Raw genomic sequence first — 27,360 nt, forward strand, 5'->3', positions numbered from 1 at the left:
TGACTTTCAGCTTATCTTCTTTCTACTGTTTTGCCATTTGTTTTCCTTTTTCCTGAGTTACATCCTGTTGTGTTTGACCTCGTTTCTTGCATTATTTTAACAAATCTTTGTTAGCAAATTGCTTCAAGGCTATGTTTCCATTATGTCATTGTAAACTTTAATTTTCAAATGTTAATGTTATATGTGAGTCTCTTGATTTTGTTTGTGAATCTGGTCCGTATAAAAACCATAAGCTTCTACTTAAACTGGATATATCTTTTAAGTTATTATAGCAGGTAAGGGTCATTACTTTAACTCAGAGTATGCAAAGTCGAATAACGGCGCACTATACGGTCCTTTTCTGTCATCAGCACAATATAGAATACGTAATTGCCTGGGGCTGTAGGGTTCAGCCGAGTGACGCAGCCTTTAACTTGCAGAACAACTTAAGCGTCTCTTTCAGCTGGTTCCCTGCTGGGGAAATAAGGGGGAAAGTTTCCAGCGCGTGATATTAACCAACCTGGACACATTACGAGAAATTGCGAATATTTCCAGTAGAAGGAGTTAAAAGTAACTTGACACCTCAAGTGTCTGCAAAATATCAGAGAACTACCAAAGTTAATACATGGGTTGTTTGAGCAGCGGCGCTGACGACGCCAGGTGCTCCGACTAGGCTGCGGGAAAAACGCTCTGCGTTCCGGTAAGATCCCCTTTAATAACTCGGCTGCAATGGAGCTGCGCAATATCACTATAGAAACTGTAACATGATGCAACAAGTTTCAATACTGTCATCGTACATCGAACAAAATATTTCACAATATCGTTTTATTTTCGATACTTCTCTCGAAATCATATATAGTTATTTGTATTATGTTTACGTGTTAATATTGCATTGTAAGGTAAATGCAATTGGTTTAAATTCCAGTTTATTAAATGTTTAGGAATTTGTTACAGGTAGATTACGCAGGTAACGGCAAGGAGATATTTAAACGGATTCCAGGTAGATATCAACTTTTCAGGTTCAACTTTGGATAAAAGATTTAACAGTGCGAGGCAACATTACAAAAACAAGAGTTCGTTTGGCAGGAAACTACTTTACAGGTCAAATCATCAGCCGCTTTCACACACGGACACGTGAGACACACAGGTTATACAAATAAGTACAAAATAACGCTGACAATGCAAGTGCCTGTACAGCTACTGATTTTGCTCTCTAAATGATAATGATGATGATGGTGATATTATTATTTATTAATTATTATTATTATTGTTGTTGTTATTGTTGTTGTTGCTGCTGTTCTTGTTATTAAATTCTTCAACACTTTATGACAAAGCAGATCCCAAGGTTTGTTGAAACGTAATAATACTACTACTACTACTAATAATAATAATAATAAAATGAGTCAATTTCTTTGTATAAGCTTTAGAAACAACTGGAAATGATAAACAAATTAGTGGGTATAATTATCTAACTGAAGGTATAATAAAGGGTTTCAGTGATGTATTCCTGTGTTTCAAATAGAAAGATATGTTTGCTGGTTTATACAGCATTATGATGCGGCAAGTGCAGACTGGCCTTGGAAAGAAAGAGAGTGATTCAGTATATTCAGTACAGTATATACTCAGGTATGATGTGGAGAGGAAGGTCTAAAGTATATGTAAACAAGCCCATTCAGCTTCTAGTATGTGTCTGTGCATTGAAGCATGTCACTGAGATCCATTTAATTTTATTCCTGGTAAATGGGCCCAGACAATGGACTCGCTGAGCTCCTGCCCAGAAAGACTCAGACCAATAATGAGCTCAAGAGGTGCACAAGCCCGAACAGTTAGACTTCTACATTATGGAAGCTTGCCGAGCAGTTCTGTCAGGACTCATGCTGACTTTCCCTTCATACTCATAAGCATCCCATATTTCTGTTTGAGGGGGCTAGCAGTTTGGGGATTTTTTACACCTCAGGTTGAGGGATTAACATTTCCAGATGTTCGTCCCTGTTGCAGGCCTCCTGTTGGATCAATATGTATTTAAAAAATCGATTAACATAAAGCCTGTGAAATTTATCCATAGCGAATTTTTGTTGCCAGATAACACCTCATGGAAAGACATATTTGTAGGGACTGGTATTTTCTGTCCTGCTATGATCATGACCCCTGTCTCTCATTATGTCCTGGTATGATGTCACTGAATGCAAATGAGCCTGGTAGAATAGAATTGTCTGTAAGATATGAGAAACGAGGTTTTCTGCCGTATTTTTTCTGCCATATGTACACATTCACACCTTCATGTCTAACTCCAGCCTCCTAGCAAACATGAAGATTCTACTGGCTCTGGCTGTCCTTCAACTGCTACCTCTTCCATCACTTCTAGTGAGTAGAATGTATTTGTCAGTACTGCAGAATATAAGGTGCTTGTGTGTGTGTTTTTTTTTTGTCTGGTGCTGTAGAATAATAAACATTTGGTGATGTGTCTAAGGCTAGTAAAAGCTGGTGATTGATGTTTGATGTTGTTCCAGCTTTATTTGATATATATGTGCACTGGGTACTATAAGAACTACATTGTCTTTCAAAAATGTTTGTTGCATTACACAGGCAGTCACCGGGTTACAAATTAGAACTCGTGCTTACCAACGGACTGCCTGTTATATAAAAAAGTCTGGTTAAATTTAATGGTTCGTAAAAATGAAAGCGTGCAGTATTTCCTGACGATTGTGAACACACTGCCCAGCTTCCGCAGCTTGAGCGCTCAAGGTACAGTACAGTACAGTAAAGTACTGTACCATATGTAGTTACCCTCATCATTATTGCATAATTATTATCATTATTAGGTAATGTATTATTATTTTTCCTACTTACTTACAAATTGGACTTAAGGAAAGGATCTCGTTCGTAACCTAGGGACTGCCTGTACTCAACAGTATAAAGAGAGAAAATTAGAATTTTATGTTGATGTTGCTGATATTGCTGGCACAGTAAACGGGAAGTAATAAGAAATTAGCCATGAAAATACACATAACCCTGTCTTATATTCCAGCGAAAAGGCCTTTAGGAATAATGAAATATGTAAAATGTAAAGTATGTAAAACGTAGGAAGGTATTATGATTATTTAGTACTTAGTGGTGCATATGCAGAGTTGGCTGATATGGCTATTTAACAGGCACCCGGTGCTGATCACTGGGAGGACTGGGGGCAGTGGGGAGAGTGCAGCCGCAGCTGCGGCGGCGGAGTCGCCATGAAGACACGGCGATGCGTCACCCTCAGGTACGCGCATGCGCGTACGCGCTGCTCTCCTCCACGCGTAATTGTGGGTTCTTTAATCGCTCGTTCCCAAAAAAAACATCATATGTGCAGCTACATAGAAGTGAATCCTTTATCGTTGGCTGCTTCTGAATGTGTCTTAAAATTCTCTGCTCGGTGTGGCGCAAAAGTAACAGGAAAATTTAGGATTCTAATAATATTTGCCCTGACAAAAATTCGCCTTCACCTGGAACTACTGGTATTATTTATAGTGCATCTATATAAAGGCATGTGTTATTTAGTCGCATACTAAGTGGGTAGTGTAGTAAATTGGTGCTTATTTTTGCCTCTGAGTTAATATGCATTCAAGGCATCCACGCATGGACTTGACTTTTTGTTTTGAGCAGCGGATGGGGGGGGGGGGGGGGGGGGTTGAGGTCTCCTCCCATTTAAGGGGGTCCATCGGGTTGTATTGGCTGGTTTTGATTACAACCCCCCCCCCCCATAATTTATATCCATGATTCAAGGATCATCATTTTTTATTACTTTGTACATTTATAATAGCATTTTTTTATTTGATTCTTTTTCAGCACTAACTAGATAAGTCTATAAAATGAAAAATTACTATTAAGTAATTAGATAGTAGTAATAGTGGATGTAACAGTGGCAGCAGTAGTGCAGTAGTAGTGGTTTGACCTGCTTTCTTTATGGTGTATATCAGTCTTTGAATGTGCTGTTGGTTCATATATTGGTTAATGAAGTGTAAACTGCCCAGATGCTAGTTTTTCTTACCAAACATTTCACTTTCAGGTTTAAATGCCGATTGCTTTTCACCCGTATGTTGCCAAAATCCTGCTGAAACAAAACGTGCAGCAAGCTGTTGCTAGGAGTGGCCTCGTTAAACGTCTCCGCAGGCTTTTCCACTCGCAGATGGGTGTTGCCCTTCCAGGTGGAGCCAGAAGGTGGGGCTCCTATCAGAATGTGTGACTGTGCTGTCAGAACAAGAAAAATCGATGCAGTACAAATGGAGAACTTTAGGCTTGGCCATTCCAACATCGTCCTTACGGTGTCCTTTGTATCTAGTACTACAGTCTTTTTCTGTTATCCGATTCAAAATGTAACGCTAAGGTACAGAAATATATGCAGTATTTTCAAAGCAGCAGATTAAAATAACAAATTGCAAATTTAATAAAGCTGGATTAGAAAGATCTTCTTAGAGACACCAGATAGACACAGCAAATGTTGTGTAATCTGGATACTGTGCCGCGAACAGAATGATCAAAGAATACAAAATAACTCGAAGTTCTCATTTGCCATGAATGCTTTTTTTTATGGCGGAGGCAGGAAAACCATCGCACGAAAGTATTAATTTGTGCATAAGTGAGTGTTTGAGTTGATGTCAGTGTGGGTATTAATAACAGTTCGTAATGTTTAGCCTGACAGGCTGTGATTCTTAACTCATATGGCTTCATGGCCGTAAATCAGCGAGCTGGAATCCAGTCTGCATGTTCTCTCTTGCACTAATGTATACTTCATACCTCCAGAGCGGAGACGTATCATCTATCTGGACTTCGCAAAGATCACTGTCCCCTGATGTCCACCATCAACATGGGGGTGATTGTTGGGGTTTTTGTCTAAAGACTTTTTCTATATAGACGTATTAGTGTGTCGACGGTGTCTGTGTGATTTGTTTCTTAGCGTTCTGTAGCAGACGGTTGCTCTCCTCCATTCAGTAAGCTACCTGCCAAAGGATTTAGCGTCTGTATGATAGCTTGCCTTGGGCCCCTTGCGGCCCGGGAATCAGCCGAAATTACGTGCTTTTTTTTTTAATGAACTTCTTAGCCGTATTTTTAGTGGAAGTATGTTTAGGTGGGATATTATGTACAAATCAGAACTATATATTTCTCTTGATTTGGAGAAAATGCTGTCAACCTACATAATTTGCTTGAATCTAAATGAAAAACAGAAAAGAACAGCATGAGATGTTGTGATGTTGTAATGCTGTTGGTAGTTTCAGAAACGTAATTCCCCCATAATTAGGTTTTTGCTGACTAAATTCAGAGAAAAAAAACAAGATTCTAAAGATCAATATATAATCCATCCATCCATCCATTTTCCAAACCGCTTATCCTATTGGGTCGCGGGGGGTCCGGAGCCTATCCCGGAAGCAATGGGCACGAGGCAGGGAACAACCCAGGATGGGGGGCCAGCCCATCGCAGGGCACACTCACACACCATTCACTCACACATGCACACCTACGGGCAATTCAGCAACTCCAATTAGCCTCAGCATGTTTTTGGACTGTGGGGGGAAACCGGAGTACCCGGAGGAAACCCCACGACGACACGGGGAGAACATGCAAACTCCGCACACATGTGACCCAGGCGGAGACTCGAACCCGGGTCCCAGAGGTGTGAGGCGACAGTGCTAACCACTGCACCACCATGCCGCCCCTCAATATATAATCTTCTTCTGATTTACTTTCAGTTTTTGAAACACAACTGATTTTAAAATGATGTACATAATATTGTGTCATTTTTATGGATGCCAACACTTTTTATATTGGTTACCTTCACTGGAGATAAAATAAAAATCTTTGCTGGCAATAAAATAGCATAAAATGGATAAATTGTCAGTTTCATGTCAGGGCACCTCAGTGTATAATTTTAACCTTAAATAGTGTGTAACCTCAAATAGTGTGGAATAGGGAGGGACAAGATCGTTCATTTCCAATTGAAATACTGATTGTATTTAAGATGATGATTCAATTCACACTATACATAACATGCATTAGCTAAAGTTCATACGTTGCGGAGGGTGTCAAATTCTCATTAGTTAGTCTCGTTAGTCTTTGCATATTTGTATCGCTGGGCATTTGTTGAAGTAACTTGTTTGAGTAACAGCAAAATGGTACCTCTTGTTGCATACTATAATCATGCAGTATAGCTGAATCACCTTTTCTGTGATATACAGCATATTTTTTATTTTTCTTTTAAAAAAAACTGGTTGTGATTTTCTTTGCTGACCGTTTTATACTACCCAGGCAAGGCAGCCTCAGAATCAAACAATTCTTTGGAATGTACTTTGCACATCCTCTCTTCAATTGCTGCATTTCCAGTTGGGCTGGGTAGTCAATTGGATTTTAATTTTGGCTCCCAACGATTATCAAATCAAAACAATTGAGATGAAACGATTATTGTGCCACATTTCACGCTCCTGATTCGTCTTGTGTTATGAATCCAGTGCATCGCTTTTCAGCCCTTAGTTGCATTATATTTAAAGTTCAAGGAAATCCACTGTTAAAAAGACAAGTGTTTTTAAGAAAGTTCAGTAAATGCATATTTCCGCAGTCAGTGAGTAATCGTGTTAAATAATCGTGGTATCAGTTTCCCACAATAATCGTGATTATGATTTTTGCCGTATAATCAAGATCTGGGAAGAAAGTGGAAAGTTCGCTTTTTGTTGATCTTTTTTCAGGTTGATTTTTATGGTTCTTGTGGACCTGGAATTGTTTAAAAATACGGGGATAATCTTACAAAGTACAAAGATTTGTCAACACCATACATTTAGTTTTTATTCTCTCATTGAGTTAGTGAATTAGCAGTTTCCTTTAAGAGGTACTATTGGATCAGGTTTTCTGCTAAATGAAAAGGCTTGGAATGGCTCCTTGCTACCCCACCCCATCTGTAATGGAACCTGTGCCTGTGGCCTATTTATGTTGGCAGTATTTATGCCCCCCCCTTTTCCAAGAGACAATTGCCATATAAGGAGAATAAAGGTAGACCAGCCCATTCCATCTCCCTGTGGTCCATATTTCTTTAAGTTAGGTGAGTTAGACGCTGCTCTGTCACTTTGGGTGATGGACATTCACATGGTTGGCAAAATGGGAAACAAGGACAATGTAATGCAGGAGATGTAATATCAAATAAGAAAATGATCATCCCAGACTGGAATGATTTAAATCACCGATTCCTTTTGTCACTCTCAGTGAACCTAACCCATTTTATGGCAGAAGTTGTCCCCCTGGGCCACAAAAAATGCATGTCTGTAGCTCCGAAGAGTGAATGCATTCCTGGTCTGTTATTCATGTTCATGTACATCGCCTGGCAAAAAAAGTCGTCATTTGAATTTATATCAGCAAATACTTAAGAGCCAATGGCTAGATCATTATTACGGCCCAGTAAGGTTATGCAGCAATAAAGTGAGTCAGCTGAGTATCTGAATCTACTGGCCAGCTTACATCCACCATCAATGGATGTTTCTCTTCCCTGTTGGCATGGGCATATTCCAGGATAAGAATGCCAGGATTCATTGGGTTTGAATTGTCAGAGAGTGGTTCAGGGAGCAGGAGGAATCATTTTCATGCATGATTTGGTCACCACTGAGTTGTGACCTTAACCTCACTGAAGGTCTTTGGGATGTGCTGAAGGAGGCTTTATGGAGGTTCAACTCACTCGTCAATTCAGGATCTCGGTGAGAAATTAATGCAAATGTGTATGAAAATAAAGGGTGAGATGTTGCATAAGGTGAATGCCATGACAAATGTGCGCCATAATCAAAGCTAAAGGCCGTCCACTGAAAAATTCAAATGATCACTTCTTATTGGCCAGGTCGTGTATATTGCCGTTGCTTTTCCAATTTAGCTGTTTCTGTTCCAGCCTGAAGTGCTTCTGAATATGACGTCATTGTCTCATAGTAAAGAAAGATAATCCTAATGTTTCTGTTTTTAAATAAGTCACCTTGTCTTACAGGTCAGACGGGGGATTCAGTTGTGTTGGACCTTCCACATCCTATCGTTCTTGCAACATCCAGGTATTGCACAAATCTACTTTTCCCATAGCATAGCATAGCATACCACACCATACCATACCATACCACACCACACCATACCATACCATACCACACCACACCATATCACACCACACCACACCATATCACACCACACCGTACTGTACCATACCATTCCATACCATACCATACCATACCATACCATACCATACCATACCATACCACACCATACCATACCATACCACACCACACCATATCACACCACACCACACCATATCACACCACACCACACCACACCGTACCGTACCGTACCATACCATTCCATACCATACCATACCATACCATACCATACCATACCATACCATACCATACCATACCATACCATACCATACCATACCATCAGCTTTGTGGGGAGTTATTCAGTTTTATGCAGCTTTATGCTTCTTGAAGAACCGATTTAACATATAAGGTTTGTCAGTGGTTAAATCTATGTAGTTAACAGGGGCGGTTCTGGATGGGAGCAGGGGGGCCAGTGTTCCTCTGACAACATAGTATGTCCCCCCCCCCCGTGGCCTAAAACTTTGTGCGCTGGAAACAGGCGAAACACAAACATAAGCACATTTTCTTGATGGCCTCCTAACGTGCGTGAGCCAGGGGGGTCGAGTCGCTTCAGGTGGTGAAAAGCGAAGTTAGTGACGCAAAAAAATAATCAAGCTTGTGAAAGCAAGACAGTTCAAACAGGAAATCAAGAATGAGTCACATATTTGTAAAATCCATTAAATCTAACTGCAAAGCACTGCATAAATAATGGTTTTCAAAATTGTCTTTTGCTTCTTAATGCTGGCAGTCCAGTGTAGAAAATAACTTGGAGGTCAAATGCGTCTCGCCCCCTATCAGAACACCTGGCTCCAGACTGGCCCGCCAGTTCAGATGGTCTACAACCACCACTGATGATAGATAAGACTTGATATTCTCAACTCACTTTCCTAATCTGTTTTCAGCTGGCTGCCCCAAAGGGAGGCAAACACACCTTTGTCATTTTTTACATCCCCTTTCCCTTAATTATGTGTCCATGAGACAGATTTAAAACTTTAAGCATCGCGGTCCTTCCGATTCACACATACTCATTCTCAGCTGGGTCTTGCATAGGACTGTCCTGAAGGATCCAGGGACTTCCGAGAGGAACAGTGTGCGCATTTCGACGGAATGGATTTCCAGGGAAAGCACTATAAATGGCTGCCATACTATGGAGGTAATGACGACTATGTCTATAAGAAGCTTTTTACTGCAGAACACCTTCCTGAGTCACTGAGCTACGATATACATCAGCGTTTCCTAACCCGGTCCTTGGGGATCCACACATGATCCACATTTTTGCTCCCTCCTTGCTCCCTAGGGAGCACAAATGTGGACTGTCTGTGGGCTGGATTAGGATACATCATGTTACTATTGGGTTCCTGACAAAGGCCCATAACCCGAGGAACTGATCCTGCGCTCTGACCCCAGGCTTCACGCTTATTTTTATCTCATGGAGAATAATTAGGAATATGTGAAAAACGATGAATTTATGTGTTCCTGTAGCCGTACTGTTTTTGATTTTCATTTAATGATCGCTTTCATTTGATCTTATTCTGTATAAAACACCCCGAATGACTTAACAAACTTGCCTTGCCCAACTGGCAAGCAAAAGTATCAACATGTCGCAAAATAATGTCTATATACAGTTTACGTTTTTTGCCTTCCCTATTGTTCCAATTCAGAATTTAAGTTAATCCATTCCATGGAGGCTTTCCCCTGCTTTGATATGTGGTCTCTCAGGTATGTTCTGTTATGATCTGCAGTGACGCCCCTGGCTGCTGGGCTTAGCGTCAGGGTGTGGAATGGGTGAGAGACCTTGCTGCATTTGACTATGAGCTAATTCGCCTTCCCCTTCCCACCAGCGACAGCTGCGGCTTGTCGAGCATTAAAGCGTGTTTTGACGTGCGAGCTCCTAGCGCGTCCCCAAATGCAGCATATCAATTTTAATGATGGCATTACTGCTTAAGTGTTAATTTCTTGCCACTACACCAGCGGGCTTATGGGATTTAATCCATCCTCACTGGAATCTTTTAGCCTCATGTAGTGCAAAAGTATCCCGCAAAAGCAGGATAAATGTTTGTTCAATAGTGAGACTCGCTGTGCTTTCCCTTAAGGGGAGAATCCATGTGAACTTAACTGCATTCCCAGAGGGGAGAACTTCTATTATCGTCATCGCATGGCAGTGGTGGATGGAACGTCCTGTTACCCTGGACGCAGGGACATCTGCGTGGATGGGGTCTGCAAGGTGAGTAGGCTGTAATACTCACATGCACTGGGTTTAAGGAAGTAGAAGGAAGTCTGCTTAAGTGCATTACAATGTGAGCTATTTGGTATTGTCGGGTAAATGAGAGGAGCGTTTCACTTTGACTGATGTATGTTTTCATATCTTTGACCCTTTAACTTTCTGCGTCTGTAGCGGCTAGGCTGTGACAACATGCTAGAATCACCCCTTGAGGAGGATCCTTGTCTCCAGTGTGGGGGGAACGGACAGTCCTGTCAGCTGGTTAAGGGCACATTTTCTATGCATAACCTCCCTACAGGTAAAACATCATTGGTACACCCCATCTAACCTCCCTACAGGTAAAAAAACAATGGTACATCCCATCTAATCCCCTAGAAGGGCCTTCTCAGACTTTCTGCCTTGGTCTGTTTCACCATTGAGATCATTTTTATGAAACAGAAGGCAGCTGGATAAGAAAAATAAATAAACAAATATAACTGTGTAATGTATTAGGTGCTGACTGTATAAAGCTTGTTCATAAGCGTAATTATTATTTGCAGGTATATGTATGCCGGTATCAGATGATTGTTTTTTTCATTTAAGTGAAATAAAGTCAGATAAAGTTTCATTGTCATATTAGCCATGAAATGTTATTCTTCCTGGACCAAAGGTGCTACATTCATGACAGGGCAGACATTGCAATGTTAAAGACAGACTTATGGAAAAATGTATACAGTTCTGTAATTCCTGTACAATTATCAGTAATTTTAGAGGAGGGAAGACTACTGCCCATATTCGGTTTTGTATTTTCTATTCAACGTAAAGAATAAATGCGACAAACATATTGAAATTTCTATACTAGTTGCTGCTGCGCTTCACGTGGCGATAATCTACAGCGCTTTCGTTTGTTTCCTCACAAGGTTACAATCAGATGGTCATCATTCCTGTGGGATCCACCACCATTCGTGTCCGAGAGATAGTAGCTACTCGCAACTACTTGGGTGAGCAGCCTTGGGAGATTTTACATGAGACTTGGTAACAACAAGAATCACCAAATTACTGTGCATTAAAAACCCTAGGTGTATAGTTATATTTTGCATGTTATATTTTGAGCGTTCCCTTCTTGACTATCCATTGAGTACGATGAAGGGTTTGCACTTAAATATATGACTGCATTTTGTACTCAGGCAGTGAAGTGATGGAGCAGGTGGGCAGGAACTGCCTTCTTTGACTGCTTGTGGTTTCACTTTTCACGTTCTCAGCTATCAAGAATCTGCGGAACGAGTACTATCTGAATGGGGACTGGGTCATCGATTACTCTGGTGCGTTACCCATTGCTGGGACCACTTTCTATTACCAGAGAGGCACGGAAGGGGAGATGGCACCAGAAACTATTACGGCTCGGGGCCCAACTACTGAACCCCTGGTTATTGAGGTCAGTCAGGCAACCAGACTTTGCGTTTTATTTTTAGAGGGAATGTGTGATTTTGAACAGAAGTTAGCGGTGCGGTGCTCTGTTTTTACAGGGCTTCAAAGTAATGTGGAAACCGGTCAATTACGTTATTACTCAGACTTACTAGTAATGTGTAATTATTGTAAATATGTCCAATTCGTAGTATTTATTTAAAGTTTCCATGCTGTGATTTTGCTGCCCTAATCAGCTGACATTGAGTTAGCAATGTTTTGATATTTCATCAAAATCTAAATATGTCATATAGAAACCATCCTTTAATGAATTTTTATGATTCCATAAATGTGGTTGGATAGTATCTATAAATGGTTATGGTTACAGATGTGCTTAAGACACCAAATTGTATACCTTGTCTGCTTTGTCCCATCTTACATGTGTTGAGTATAAGTACTTTCGTACAGTATTTTGTCATACTGGCAGGTGTATTGCTGAAACGGCCTCACTCTAACATGGCTGTCGCTGTTAACCGTCTCATCAGTGGCATACAAAAATACTTATATCACTCCTTCTACGTAGCTGATCAGCCAGGGTGAAAACCGCGGTGTGGAGTATGAGTACTACCTGTCCCAGAACCATTCCAGGGAAGGTTATTTCTGGAGTTACGGTTCATGGTCTCAGTGTAGTAAGGACTGTGGATCAGGTACGCCTTTCAGCATCTCCGTTTTCTGTTTTATTCATTTCATTTCTTTACTTATTCATTTTTGTTTAGCTCGTTTTGTGAAACGCAGAAGGTTCAGCCAGACTACAGTTAACACGGCACATAATTAACTTCAATTAGTGTTTTTGTGAAAATACAGTTAAGTGAGTTAATTTAAGGGTTTAAGGTCGAATCTTTAGCTTGCAATTGAATTGGATAAAGGTTCTACAGTCCCAAGGGATCTTCAAAGCTTACAAATGTACTTTAGAAAATGAATGTTGCCGTGAAGAAAGTGTGATGTTTGTGCTTCTCAGGGTACCAGTCGCGCCTGGTGTTCTGTGCATTCGATGACGAGGCGTACCCAGACTATCTGTGCGCCGCCCGTCCGCCGCCGGCTAGCAATCGCACCTGCAACCTGCAGCCATGTCCACAGAGACGCAGGTGAGCTGGAATATTCCAGGCATATTAAGAAATGAGGAAAGTAGGTACTCAATTGATTTTTTTTTTTTTTTTGAATGTTTTGAGTAAAAAATTGAGGTCTTGCTGTCAGATTTTAATATAAGGTAGCCTGCTATGTTGAAGACTCAGTGTGTTAGTTCAGTGTATGTTGTGGTTGTGACGTTTTCGGAAACTTTATACATTATTTAATTTTTCATTAATATTCAAGCTATAGTTTTATACATCTCCCCATCAATTTGAACATTCTTTAAATGCAGAAATATATGTATTAAACATTTACTAAATGGCAGATTGTTTCTTAAATATCACATCTGAAAAATGCAGCTTTTCTCAAACTAAAACAATATGTCAATATTTGTGTTAGTATTTTAATTTGCCATTGTTTTCAAGCTTTTGTTTATCTGAAAAAAAAATCATTTTAAATTTTGATTGAAATGAGCTTATTGACATAAGCTGTTCATGATTCAGTCTGACAGGAACTTCTCAGGAGGAAATAAATGCCTGGGTAGAGCTTTCACATAAGTTAAAAAAGCAAGTTAATTAGCAGGGAGAGCATAAGTGAGAATGAATGCAGGCTGTAGAGGGGAATTTAATATAGGTAAGGAATAATCGGCTTTGGTCAGGTCTCACAGCTCTTGGTGTGTTTTCATTTAAAAGGATGGCATACGTGTACCGGCCGCAAATGTGGAGGCCCTTGGAAAGGCCCAGAACATTGGTCTACAGGTAACATGAGGGTCACCCCACCGCAGAAACAGGCAGTATTTCAGGAGTTTGACCTCAAACACAGACTAAAAGTCACAACTTTTTAAATGAAGCTTGTTTTTGCTACAACCACTGCTTGATTTTGCTTATAAATGTTTACGCTGCGAATGCCTTTTGTGTTTGAGTTCAGTCTGTACTGTGGTCTTCTTTTGGGCGGTCTTTTTGGGAGGTCCTTTGTGGTGTCGTATTTGGAAAATGGTGGTCAACTGTCCAGCTCAGAGATCTGTTTCCCACTCCCTTCACCATAATTTTAAGCAGCTTGAATCAGATAATACAGCTGGGATTGTAAACCTGCAAATTATTTTATATGTATTTAACATGGGAGTTTTCATCGTCTACCTATCAACCTATGATCTTTCTTGATTTTGTTTAGTGTCTTTTGATCTTTGAGCTGGGTGGCTGTATGGTTGTTCTGGTAGAATTATTTTGTCTTGGTAATTAGTATATGTCTGGTTCATAAGATTTATGTCTGGTTCATAAATATCTGCATTGACATATTTCATTGTCTGATTATATGTGCCAACATATTCACCATTTGTTCACCAATTGAAGGACTGTGTGCCACTGGTGTCCCCTAGTGGCTGAAATGTCGAACTGCTTTATGAGGTTTCTGACTGAAATTCAAATCTATCCAAAGCAATCCAGTGACATTGAAAAACTTAATAGTACTGAATAAATATTCTCTGAATCTTTCCACTGTATATTATTTACAAAACTTGTAAAACACACAGTCAAAAATATAAGAGTAATTGCCATCTATGTTGTGTGGGTATCTTATAGTAAAATTTGATTATCTTCCAATTAACACCTTCAGTTTCACTGTCACTGAACTCACCTGAGTGGTACTTTTTTATGAATGAATTAAAAGACATTCATGGAGTGGAATTAGTATTAATTTATTGTGTAGTATGTTTTAGAAAATCAGTACTAATTTAGTCAGGTTTTGAATGGAATTGCTATGTCAGTTACACTTTAGAAGTGAAAAACAGATGGACATTTAGTTTTTTGGGGCTATTCTTGCAAAAAAATCTGTTTTCCATCATGTTCTTATTAAGTGAAACGTTAAAGTAGTGCAATAGTAGAGTAACTCTGGTGTCTATGTTGAGCTGTCCTTCGTCTCCCTGCTCACGTGTGGACTTTTCCCACTGATTTGGGAATAATAGATGAATTTATGCATGTTTGTAATATGTTACATGACACGGAAAACTAGACATACACAAGGAAGGCAACACCTCTAATCCATATAATAATAATAATAATAATAATAATAATAATAATAATACCTATTGATATTTTATGGAGTAGCAGTGTTGCCTCACACTTTCACACTTAAAGATGAATAAAAATAGATTCATGTTAAATAGATTCATGTTAAATGAAAGATTCATGTTAAACAGTAAAATCATCAGAGAAGTACATCTTGATGATTTTTAACACTGTCGAGTGTTGATGTGTTCTAATGACAGTGTAGTCAGCACATTTATAGTACTGATGGATGTGTGTTCCATTGTCGTTCTGCTGCTTGGTCGTTGAGGAAGGGGTAGCTTTGGAGCTGTGGGTGCAGGTGGCAGGGGATGCCGTGGAGGTGTGGCGTGTGTGGGTGCCAGATTGACTGCTCAGATTCCCTCTGTGGAAGTAATTCCCCTCTAAGTCTGTTCTCCCTCCTGCCCTATCCCTTCCCCTACCTTTGGCAACCCTGAGCTGGAAGATGGGTGAGTGGAGCACCTGTTCCGCTTCGTGCGGCGGAGGCACCCAGACTCGCAGCGTCCAGTGCCTTTCCCATGATGCAGTGGGCTCCCGCGTGGTTGAGGACTCTCACTGCGCTGCTTACCTGCCAGAGCCTCTCAGCCATCAGTCCTGCAACTTGCAGCAGTGTGCTGAATACAGTGTCACACACTGGACCCAGGTGGGCACTGCAAAGACTGAGCCGATAGACAGTATTTCCCGTGGGAGTTTCACTTACACAAAACTGTTCTGAGGGCAGAACAAAAAAATGATTGGTTCAGAGAGATAACCAATCAGATTGTAGAGGTGGGTTCAAGCAATGAGAGGAAGCAGGACCAAGACATCTGATTAGTTGGTCCCACCTCCTCTACAATCTGATTGGTTATCTCTCTAAACCAGTCATTTTTTTGTTCTGCCCTCAGAACATTTCTGTTTAAGTAAAACTCCCATGAGTGACATTAGTGGTCTTATAAATTACCCTCAATATAGTGTTTATATAATTTATTGGGAAACCAAAATGTTCCCTAACTGCCTATTATGACTGACTGTAACCAGCATCAGCTGTAACAAACTCACAGCCACGATTAGCATAATGTTTTTCATGTCGGACATCAACCAGTGAATTTAGCTTCTGTCCTTGACAATATATGTATTCATTTGTTTCATCTGTACTGAATGAAAAATGATGTGCCAAACATTACACGACAGATACATGTACCGATAAATACAGCCCTAGTTATCCTGTTATTATCCTGTTATTAAACAGTACCCTACTTACCACCGGTGAAAAACCTGAAGCTGAAGGCATCTGTTTCCATGCTGTGTTTCTCAGTCTCGTGTCATGCTGTTGGTCGGCAGTGTTCAGTCACCTGCGGCAGAGGGGAGCAGACCCGCAGAGTGACGTGCGCGGGGGCAGGTGGGCTGCAGCTCCCTGATTATGCCTGCAGAGGTCTGTCACGCCCTCCCCACGTTCAGCCCTGCCACATGCCTGCCTGTTACCACCACATCTCCTGGCACATCGGAGACTGGGGTCTGGTGAGTGTCCTTGCTGGGGGTGACGCCATGCAAACACGCGGCCATTAACTGCAGACTGATGTGCGAATTCATATTGGATGTAAAATGTTGCACCGCATAGCATGCAGTCTTGTTCCTCTCGCTGCTGTCGCCTTGTTTACCTCAGTGCTCAAAGAGCTGCGGCTCAGGGTTACGGGAGCGGCAGGTGATCTGTTCGGACACCGAGAGGAACTTGTACACGGCGGATCGGTGTGACACCCGCGCCAAACCTCCCACACTGGAACCCTGCAATACCCAGCCTTGCTACAGTGCACAGTGTGAGTGCTGTTCCTTTGTGCGCTCACTTCCACAGGAACACGGCGGACCCCGGTGTGCACTTCCGCAGGATGCGATGGTATGCCTGTGATCCAGAGGGATTTCACTGTTGGGTCCTTGAGCAAAACCCTTAACCCCCAAGCGCCCTGGGGTCTGACTGACCCCGTTTTCTCCCTCGTGTGTCACTTTGTGTGGATAGAAACATTTGCCAGAAATGCAAATATGATTACTCCCATTTGTCTAGTGTCTAGCGTGTCTAGTTTGATTGAATGATGTATTTTCACCTGTGTTTTCTCTGCCTTGCAGTGGTACCCAGCATGCAGGACCCCAGAGGCTACGACAACACCCTGCATGGGTTTCTGCCCTTCATCCCTGAGACCCCCACAACAGGTTTTTCATGAATGAATTCACCACTTTCCCCAGTTCCTGTCCCATGTATTATTCATTTGTGTTCCTTGCCAACCCCATTCTTTTTCGCCTGGCTTCCTTTCTCTCTTATATAATCACCAATCCCCCCCACCCCCTCATCCCCCCACCAACCGGCAGCAATAATGCAGGCCCGCAGGTTTGTTTGACATTGTTTCCTAAATTTGAAAGGGTTAGTGCTCTCATTGTGTCTTTTCAGCAACAAACTCTCCTGTATTTAACTATATGTTAATGAAGCTATGAATAGAATTTTCCCTCGAGAATGTGAGATTCTTTTCTGTATCGGTATGTACTCTCTGTGTAAAGCACAATATTAACACATACTGTGTCTTTGTGGTAGTGTCTTTGAGGTGAGTTTTGAGGCAGTGAGTCATGTCTTTGAGGTGAGTTTTGAGGCAGTGAGTCGTGTCTTTGAGGTGAGTTTTGAAGCAGTGAGTCTTGTCTTTGAGGCAGTGAGTCTTGTCTTTGAGGCAGTGAGTCGTGTCTTTGAGGTGAGCTTTGAGACAGTGAGTCGTGTCTTTGAGGTGAGCTTTGAGGCAGTGAGTCGTGTCTTTGAGGTGAGCTTTGAGGCAGTGAGTCGTGTCTTTGAGGTGAGCTTTGAGGCAGTGAGTCGTGTCTTTGAGGTGAGCTTTGAGGCAGTGAGTCGTGTCTTTGAGGTGAGCTTTGAGGCAGTGAGTCGTGTCTTTGAGGTGAGCTTTGAGACAGTGTTGCTGTGAGTTTAACAACAATATATGCATTTCCGACTTATCTGATCCCTTTCTGTGTGTCGTCTGTGATAGTCAGTGCTGAAATCTATTTTGTCAGTTATTTCTTTACACTTAGTCCCATGCTACTCTCAGTCCATAGGCAGGAGCACAGAGACACATCACACACAAACACGGTGTCTGACCCCCTGAGTGGGGGCTCGCACTGCTCTCAGTCATATTACGGCTGCTGTCCCGATGGCTATACCCACGCCAGAGGGTACAATGGCGAAGGCTGCCCACAGCAGGACTGCAGACAAAGCAGGTAACCTCATCTTTGTAGACCAGGATTTGTTATAATGCAATATGTGATACAAAGGTTTGTTACAAGATGTAATAAATTTTCGTCACATAATGAGATATTATTACATAATGCATTGTTCCACATCATGTAACAAGACATCGTTGTAATAACACCATATTATGACAAAATGTTACAAATTTATAGACTACATTATAATTTTATATTGCAGCATTATTATTACTATCATTATCACCATTCAATTTGTTACATTCTGTTGAGAATAACGCAGCATTATTACATAATGCGTTGTTACAGGGTTCCCCAATTCCGGTCTAGGAAGGCCAGAATCCAACACAGTTTTGTAGATTTCCCTGCTGATATCTTAATCAGCCAGTCACCAGGTTCAGTAGGTGTGTTTCAGCAGGGAAATCTGCAAACTGGTATCCATTCTGGCCCTCCAGAACCAGAAATGGGGAACCCTGTTGTAGACCATCACCAAAAAGTGTTGTAGAAGTCAGAGGTTCATAAACACGTACTGTAACATTTAACTCTACTGAGAAACTTTTTGTCACATACCAGGTTTTCAAATTTTTTGAGTTAGGTTAAGCTCATTAATGCCTGAACATTCATTCTGTTGAAACAGAGAAGTCAATGAACCTGCAAGAGGCAGTGCAAACAGGCTGTTTATATACAGTGTCTAGCTGTATAGCTTCCTTTATTTCTGATTCTGCCAGGTATGGCTGCTGTGAGGATGACGTTTCTGCAGCACAGGGTCCCAACAGAGAAGGATGCATGGAGTTCAGCGTGAGCCGCTCTTTGGTGAGGGCTGCCCTGTGCCATTGCATTACCCCCTCAGTGTGTAGCCAGACAGATGCTTACCCCCTCTGCCCTCCTCCCCAACACCAGGGTAACCCCCCTGCCCCGGGAGAGCTCAGTGAGCAGTGCCGATCTGCCACCTTCGGGTGCTGTTATGACCGGGTGACCTTAGCCAGCGGCCCCAATGGAGACGGCTGCCACAGCTCACCTTTCGATGGTGAGTAATGGAAACCAAGAAATGCACACTTTAATGCTGTTCGCCCAACATATAACGACATCAATATGCTAAAAGGTTTTTTTTTTCTTAGGCAACTTCGTAATTAAATAGTAAACAGCCTTTTGAGTAATCCTTGGAGAACTGGAAAACAGGAGTAAACAAATAGCAGTATATAATACTAATAATATATATAGATCGTAACAGAAGGTCATTCCTGACCATGGCAATAACCATCGATGACGGCACACTAACTTTAGCATATTTGTACATTTAGCTTATTTGTACATATATATGATTGTAATTTATTTGGGGTTTTGTATGTGGTATTTGTCTAATCCTACCTCATGTCTGTGTGTTCATGTCATTTGACTACTGCACCACAAAAATGTCCCCTTGGCAAGGACGTAACTTTGGTTTGAACATTGTTGGGTGGGGTGTGTGTGTGTGTGGGGGGGGGGGTTGAGGTCTCCAACCATTTAGGGGGAAACATGATTATTGGGAGGTTGTATTAGCTGGTTTTGATTAATCAAGTCTTGAACTTGAACTTGAACTTATGGGGGGGGGGGGGTACAACCCCCCCATCCCCCTGTAATTTACACCCATGCCCCTTGGGGATACATAAAGCAATCTAAGTCTAAATCTGAATCTGAGAAACATATGGTAAGGCTTTGTATTACCTGCACCCTCATAATGTCTTTATAATGCATTCATAGAACATTCATTGCACCTTCATTATGCATTCATAGAACATTCATAAGCAACATGCAAGTATACCTTAACATCCTAGCATACTTTTACAAACAAACATTATACAATTATATGATTATAATGTTTATTATTATCATATAATGTACATTATTAATGTATATTAAAGCTGTTAAGGTTTACTTCAATTCTAATCAAAACTAAATTACACTTACCTCATATTCCCATCACTAACTAATCTGACATTTAAACAAGACAATGTCATGTTAATTCAGTTGGATATTGTAGTTTAGTGACGTTACATTGCCAGTTATTAGTTTGGCACATGAAATAGCAATGCTTGAATGTGATACAATGAAGTCTAAAGGATATAATCATTAACCTTTTAATTTCTCATTTTTGCATTGGTATGTGTTTTTACGTGCTACAGTACCTTAGTGGTAAGCGCTGTAGTAAGGTAAGAATGGTTTAGTAATAGTGTATGTGAAGTATTTAGAGGAATATTACAGTTTAATTGTTTAGGTTTATCGTATATTTATATTTTTAAAGCAAAATTTCATCTTTCAAGTTTAGTATAGATAATGCAAGCTGTATGGAAAGTGAGACGATAATTTGATTGTGAATGGATTTCATTTTTTATCAGAAAATCTCCTTATTTATGAAAAAGTGAAGTATGGGTTTACTGTTGAGAATGTCTGAGGTGTGTTTATGAGTCATTGGTGGCATTTGTTATGCAGCTCAAAGGCCTCCCTGCTCCCTGCCCTACACCCAAGGCCCATGCAGCGACTGGACAGCCCGGTATTACTATGACCTACACACCAGTACCTGTCTCCACTTCTGGTATGGCAGCTGCCACGGCAACGGGAACAACTTTTCGACGAAGGAGGAGTGCGAAAGGGAATGCCACATTCAGGGCCAAGGCGAGCCACGCCTTGTCCAGGTGTCAGGAAGGAGGGATTCCACGCCCAGCCACGTACGGGACATGAGGCGGCTATTCACCGTCAGTCGAGGCTCGGCTTCAGGTAGCAGACAGGAAGCCAGTGCCGCTACACAGGTTCACCATCATGCCCACCTCCCTGTCCCCAGCAAGGTCCAGCACACCTATCCCACGGCGAGGTAAGACCATGTGGACCTCTCCTTATCCTTGGCCAAAGCCCCAAGCTCTTCGCCCAACTGTTCTATCTCACCATTCCTGGGATGGAGCTGTGCTGTCCTGTTGTCTCAAAAAGAACCTGCCATTAATGTCTGTATGATCTGAGAGCAAGGTAGGTTCTCAGACCAGACATACACACACCTGTCCCTAAAAACAAACACACACAAGACACAACATTTACACCATACATGCATTCACTCACATGTGGAAAGACCCCGACTAAAGAAGTCCTAGAAGAAAAGGCCCAGGCGGAGAACTCTGTACTTTGGAATTTTTTAATTTTTTTTTTTGTTCTTCACTCAGTCATCTGCTTGTAGAGCTGCAAGTGTCTTGTAGTGGCTGTCGATTCATGAACGCTGTGTTTCCTGTCATTGCTGATGTCATTAAATTGAATGGATTACGAATTGTCTGCCTGTGCATCACTGTCAGTGTTCTCTGTCGTAGAAGAACCATACATCCAAAACTAAGACCAACATTAGTAGCCATCTCTGCAAAAGAGAACTTAAAAATCCACCATTCATGCAGCTATATGAATATTTTATCTCCTTAAAATGTATGGTTGCTTCATACGGCAATGTTTGCGTATGTTAATTTCTTGATTTGAAGCTTCCTTGATTCATTGCTTTCATCCAAACATTAACATAATCTTCTCCTTCATCTGTTCTGTTTGATAATCAGGCTCTGTGCATGCATAGGGCTCATTGAACCATTTGTTTTGTGTTGCCAGGGTATAGATGCTTAGTAGAAAACCAAATAAATGTTTCTCCCAGAGTTAACCCTTGTTTTAAGGATATATCAAATCATTGTTTGTTCAGAGCATATCATGGTCACTATCTTGCTTGTGTTTGTATGTTGTAATATTGTCTCTAATTCGTCAACAAAAATTAATACTTGCAATAAATCCCAGCTTTAGCGTTTTTTATATATTTAATTAAAATTAACCAAACTGTCCACTCTGATGCCACTAAAAGGCATTGCTTTAGTTTTTAAAAGAAGGTATTAAAAATATTATTAGTTTATGTTTGCAGCAACATTACTCCTCAAAGACTCAATATGATATTAATGTTGCCTATATCCTGTTTGGACAAGAAGATTTGTACAGATTTTTTTGCTGACCATGGTTGCTCTTATAAGGCATTATTAATAGTATATAGTAATACAGAATTTTTGTTATACGCTTAATTAAATTTTGAATGACAGCGCAGCCTGTCCTCCCAGCTATGTTGTGTCTGTATTTTTCACAGTGATTTGCATGGGATTGACAGCAACACAACATCTCCGTATGGGATATAAACCAGGGAAGCCGGATTTCTTGCTTAACTGGATAACTTGTTGGATTTAAGGTAGCCTGGGATAAATGTACGTGAATGAAGACGATGCGTGTTTAAACTGAGGGAACCTTAAATCCGACAAGTTATCCTGGCTGCTCAAGAGATCCAGGCCCCAGGTGTTATTTTTTTTATATCACACAGTATAATTACTAATACTGTAGTATTGTCTTGGGGTATTAGCTATGGTTCACAGCCCTAGGAGTAGAGGAGCAGCATATGCCCAGGGATTACCACCATTCACTGTAGGGAACATGCTAAGGTCACATTTTAGGTGGTACATGAAGCCAGGCTTTTAGTGAGCCTGAGACGCACGGTTCAACAGAGCATAGAGGTATCTGAGTGAGCAGCAACTCCTTTGCCTTTCCATTTTATTCATCGCCTCTTCTCATTTACTGCCTTGTCTGTTATATATCCATTTTCTCTCTAGGCTTCCTGTAATTGCCCCTGTTCAAATAATCTTTGTTGTCCACCTTAATATCTTCAGGTGGCCAAATCCTGAGTTTCACTCCTAATTCCCCTGCCTTAATCATTAATCTTAATCATTGTGTGTTCCTATATTAATTACTGTCTAGCTAACTGGCGAACCCCTAACCTCTTGAAAAAGGACTAAGGCTCCCTATAAACTAGGTTAGGCATCGCAGAACCGTCACACCTTTTATTGTCCGCGATGTGGATACAGAACGGATAGTCAATAATATCTCTTTATAACAGAATACATAATAAAGGTAAAGTCACTCTATAACATAATACATGAACATAATAGCTTTCTTATGTTTCATCTGGAATTAGTGTCTTTTTTAAGTATCTTTGAAATTTTATTAGGTTTTATTAGCTTACTGTTGACATGAAGTTATTTCTCAACCAGACCCTCAGGGACCCCCCAGACAGTCCACATTTTTGCTCCCTCCCAGCTCTCAGCACACCTAAAGCAAACAGTCAAGAACACCGGGTAGCTGGTACAGGTGCACTGGGAGCTGGGAGGGAGCAAAAACGTGGACTGACTGGGGGTCCCTGAGGGTCTGGGTTGGGAAACTCTGCTTTAGTGTGTCTCTTCATCTTTCACTTCTTCCTCTGCCTCTTCCTGTACCTTTCCTGCTGTTCCTCCTTCAATTTTGTGCGCCCCCCCCCATTTTTTCTAAGCAGCCTCGGTGTGAGCATTGATAAGTCAGACCCCTCCTCGATAGAGGGGCGTGTGGGACAGACTGTGATACTGCCCTGCCAGGTCTCACCTCCGCCTTCTTCCACCGTTGTTGTAGAGTGGAGAAAGGATGGAAATGCCATCTCACACTTCAGGTAAGCAGATGACATTGTTCATCATCATCATCATTATTGTTATTGTTTAATTTCTTTCCAAACTGGAAACCCTTGCTGAAACTGTTTAGGTTAAGTTCATTGCCAATGAATCTAAGAATAAACCAGCAGCCTTCTGTCCTTAAGTTCAGTTTAAACAGTCGTATATGGTGGCTGTTTCCCAATTCTAGACTGTGATATTGAATATTCCTGCCTGTGAATGTTAGATTTTGTGACCTTCTGTCTGTATTCACAGGTATCAACAGCAACCGAATGGTTCTCTATTGGTGGGACCCCTGACCCTGCAGGATTCAGGATGGGTGCTTTGTGTCGCCACAAGGGGGCGAGAAAGAGACCACCGCTACATTTACCTTTCTGTGTCAGGTTAGTTTATTGCTTGTGTTTTTTTTATCACTTTTGTTTCCCCCCCTTTCGGATTCGTCCCTTTCATAGGATCTTTATTCCCAGAGGAAGTTCTCTAAAACCTTGAATTTATTTTGCTCATAGCCACTGGTCTTGAAAAATATGTAAATCATCCAAACACTCTCTGTGACAGAAGAATCGTCGCCGAATATGCAGAGCAATAGTTACAAAGATGGTGTGGAGAGTCAAGGGTCAGTGGTCATTCAACCATCCATCATTCAAACACCCAAGCAGAGCTCCCACAGGTACAGAAATAAATGTTTTCCACCATTCTTGGTCGTGGGGCAGTAAAGATTCTGATTCTCACAATTACACACATACCCGCATATTCATCCCCTTAATGTTTTGTTCCTATAATCACAGGTTTAGTATTGATCAATCAGACCCCTCATTAGTGGAGGGTCGGGTGGGCCAAAGAGCCAGGCTCCCCTGTAGACTCCCCCACGCAGCCTCCATGCGCTCTGTCTCCATTTCTTGGAGCAGAGATGGACAAGCCCTCAACTCGTTTAGGTAACTGACTCTGACATTATGTTCTTATGTAATAGTCTGATGTATAATGCAGAGAACACTATCGTTAATGTTAAACTGGATCCTTTGATGTGCCGTAGACACATTCAGCAACCTGATGGATCCTTGACAATTAGCCAGCTGACCGCTGATGATTCTGGCATCTATACCTGCACCGTTTCCAACCACAACCATAGAGATGAGCGACAGTTACAACTGAAAGTGTTGAGTATGCAGTTCCACAGTTATCGTTTATTTTTTAAAGACGTTTATATTCGGAATTTCACATGATCCTATAAATGTGTTCGGCTCTCGTGCCCATCCATGTGTGCATCTCAGGGGACTTGAGGATCACGACGGCGCCCAATAACATCCAAGTCTCCAGGGGTAGCACAGCACAGCTGCCTTGTGTTGTCTCTGGGGACAACGTCAGCATTGGATGGTCAAGGTTAGGGATATTTCATTGCAGCCAAAGAGTGCATAAAAGAATGTCTTGGTGTTCAGAATCAAGGCAGTAGAGAATTTGTTACATACCAGTTATGCTATTTTTTTAAGCATTACAGTGTTTTTCATATCTATTTGATATCTTATCAAGTTTGATGTCAAGAATTTATTTTTGCTAGCTATTTCTGACTGGACGGCACTAATTTATAGCGTCGCTCAGTATTTTAATGCGTTACACCCCCTGCAGAAATGGTGTTCTAGTACAACCGGATGGCCGTCGTATCCAAGTGTCCTTAGATGGGAGTCTGATTCTGAACAATGTCCAGCCACTGGATGAAGGGTCGTATACCTGCAACGCCTACACTGGCACCTATTCAGTCAGCGCCACGGCCGAGGTGCGGGTTACCAAGGATCTACAGTCAGGTAGGAACAGTACCACTTTCTAACATCCACACGCTCCACATGCTTATCGTATTACCCATTCTTTTTTCGTTCCTTTTCTCCATCAATCTGCTCCATTTTTGCAGGTCTTACAGTAGAGGAGTAGCTATCTGTACGTTTTATGTGCTATTGCCACTCATTGCTTTCTTATGCTCATTCTGTAGGATTGGCTGCAGCAGGAGAAGGTATCTCTCTGGATTGCACGGACCAGCCGGAGTTAGCAAATTGCGACCTGATTGTGTACGCCCGTCTGTGTTCGAATCAGTATTACTCCAGTTTCTGTTGTGCTAGCTGTGCTCGGCATGCATAGGGCAGAGAGTTGAGCTGGCAGCCTGTGTGTAGCAAAGGTGAACAGAAGCCATAGCTTTGGGACTCGAGCATAAGGGCCAAAGGTAGGAACAGCACATCTGGTTCACTTGCTTACAGGGTTATTTAAAAAGCAAATCATAAATATCATGTTTAAATTGGAAATAACACTGAGATGGATTAATTAACCATACTGTGTAATACTCTGTGTATACATACTGTGTAATACTCATATATTTATGCTAATAAATATTATAATAGTAGATATTCCTGTTCAGTGAGTGTAAAATATTTTTGGATATTTCTACTGTTATGTAATTTTTGTCATATGAATTCTTTCTGTTTTCCCATCAGAATAATAATGATTAGTCCCTGCCTGGCCCTATAATTTCTGTCTCAGCTGTTCCCAATATTAATGCTTTTTCATGATTTTCTGAAAAATTCTGTATATCTGTAAATGCAAACGACAGGTTTTTGTCAAGTGGTTGCTTTTCTTTGATTATCCAGATTTTACCCCAGTTCATCCATCCGTTTTTCCAAACCATTAATTGAGATGAAGGTCTTAATATGTCAACTTTGCACACTATTTGTTTTTCTGGTTCAGCAACAAAGACATTTGCTAATAGCCAATCAGATCTGAGCACAGTTCACCAATAAAGACATTTGCTAATAGCCAATCAGATCTGAGCATGGTTCACCAATAAAGACATTTGCTAATAGCCAATCAGATCTGAGCATGTTTTAATATGAGATTTCAAATCGGTCCTGACAAACTTCTAGGTATCATTCCAGTTTAATCTGAGATTACTGTCCTGTACTTGATGTGATTCTTTCATTTGTAATGTGTATAGTGCACCAGTGCCTTTTGCTGAACCACAGTTTCAGAAACACCGCCTGTAAAAGTTAATTCTGTAATTAATAATTCTGAATTTTTACAAAGCAAAGTTATTATTTAACTTAATTATGCACTTAGTTATGGAGCTGGTTTTAAAAAACTACACTCTTCACAAGCTGCTTGTTGTAATCAAACTGGCTTGACTGGTTACGTGACAGATATGCATTTGATCATTTAAGTCAACAGTCTTTTATGTAATTTGTGAAATGGAATAAATATTTTCATTAAAATATCAAGCATTCATTGTTGTATTTTATGATGCAGAAGACGTGACTTTTTCACCATATTTGTGTGGATAGTATTTTGAAGCATATGTAGATATGTAAGTATGCGTGTAATATGAGCAATTTAAACATTTACATAAAGCTGTAAAGTTACATGTTGTCAATCAAAGACATTTTCCATTAATAGCTGGTCAGAATTGTATTGGTTTGAGTGGCACTGTTTAGTTACAGCCACTAGAGGTGGCTGTGGAAATGGTGGAGCAATGGAAATGAAGGAATGGATAGTTCATTTTCACTGGTAGAAGCAAAACAAATGAACTATCCATTCCTTCATTTCCATTGCTGCTTATTACAGTATATATATGGCAAGCCAGCTTAGTTACATACATGGGGCTCAAAATGCTATGATGGCCAGTAAGCCTCAGTGGTTTAGCACCTCCCTGAATAACATAATAGCTAGACTAAAAATGATAGTATGGCCCGAGGTCTTAATTGGGGATGGACACCTGCAGA

The 27,360-nt window shown here is 41.0% G+C and overlaps 1 protein-coding gene across 5 annotated transcripts; it reads left to right on the forward strand.

Annotated features, from left to right (window-relative positions):
- Positions 1-106: 106 nt before the first annotated feature.
- Positions 107-26,855, forward strand: paplna (papilin a, proteoglycan-like sulfated glycoprotein). Of its 5 annotated transcripts, none has more exons than XM_048974416.1 (28): positions 112-275; positions 2,274-2,343; positions 3,132-3,235; positions 7,964-8,024; positions 9,150-9,252; positions 10,193-10,323; positions 10,495-10,618; positions 11,220-11,300; positions 11,562-11,734; positions 12,287-12,410; positions 12,722-12,848; positions 13,524-13,589; positions 15,330-15,534; positions 16,212-16,388; positions 16,534-16,684; positions 16,989-17,072; positions 17,948-18,116; positions 18,830-18,914; positions 19,002-19,128; positions 20,571-20,949; positions 23,461-23,610; positions 23,864-23,991; positions 24,164-24,275; positions 24,394-24,540; positions 24,639-24,766; positions 24,877-24,985; positions 25,229-25,404; positions 25,587-26,855. In XM_048974416.1, the coding sequence occupies exons 1-28, from the start codon at positions 169-171 to the stop codon at positions 25,730-25,732; spliced, it is 3,744 nt and encodes a 1,247-aa protein (XP_048830373.1). In that variant the 5' UTR covers positions 112-168; the 3' UTR covers positions 25,733-26,855. The 5 variants fall into 5 exon arrangements, 4 of the variants coding, with proteins under 4 accessions (XP_048830373.1, XP_048830374.1, XP_048830375.1 ...); XM_048974417.1 differs by having other exon boundaries at positions 24,167-24,275; XM_048974419.1 differs by lacking the exon at positions 112-275 and adding an exon at positions 338-679.
- Positions 26,856-27,360: the final 505 nt, after the last annotated feature.

Source organism: Brienomyrus brachyistius, chromosome 14, assembly GCF_023856365.1.
Source record: "Brienomyrus brachyistius isolate T26 chromosome 14, BBRACH_0.4, whole genome shotgun sequence".
Lineage (NCBI taxonomy): Eukaryota > Metazoa > Chordata > Actinopteri > Osteoglossiformes > Mormyridae > Brienomyrus > Brienomyrus brachyistius.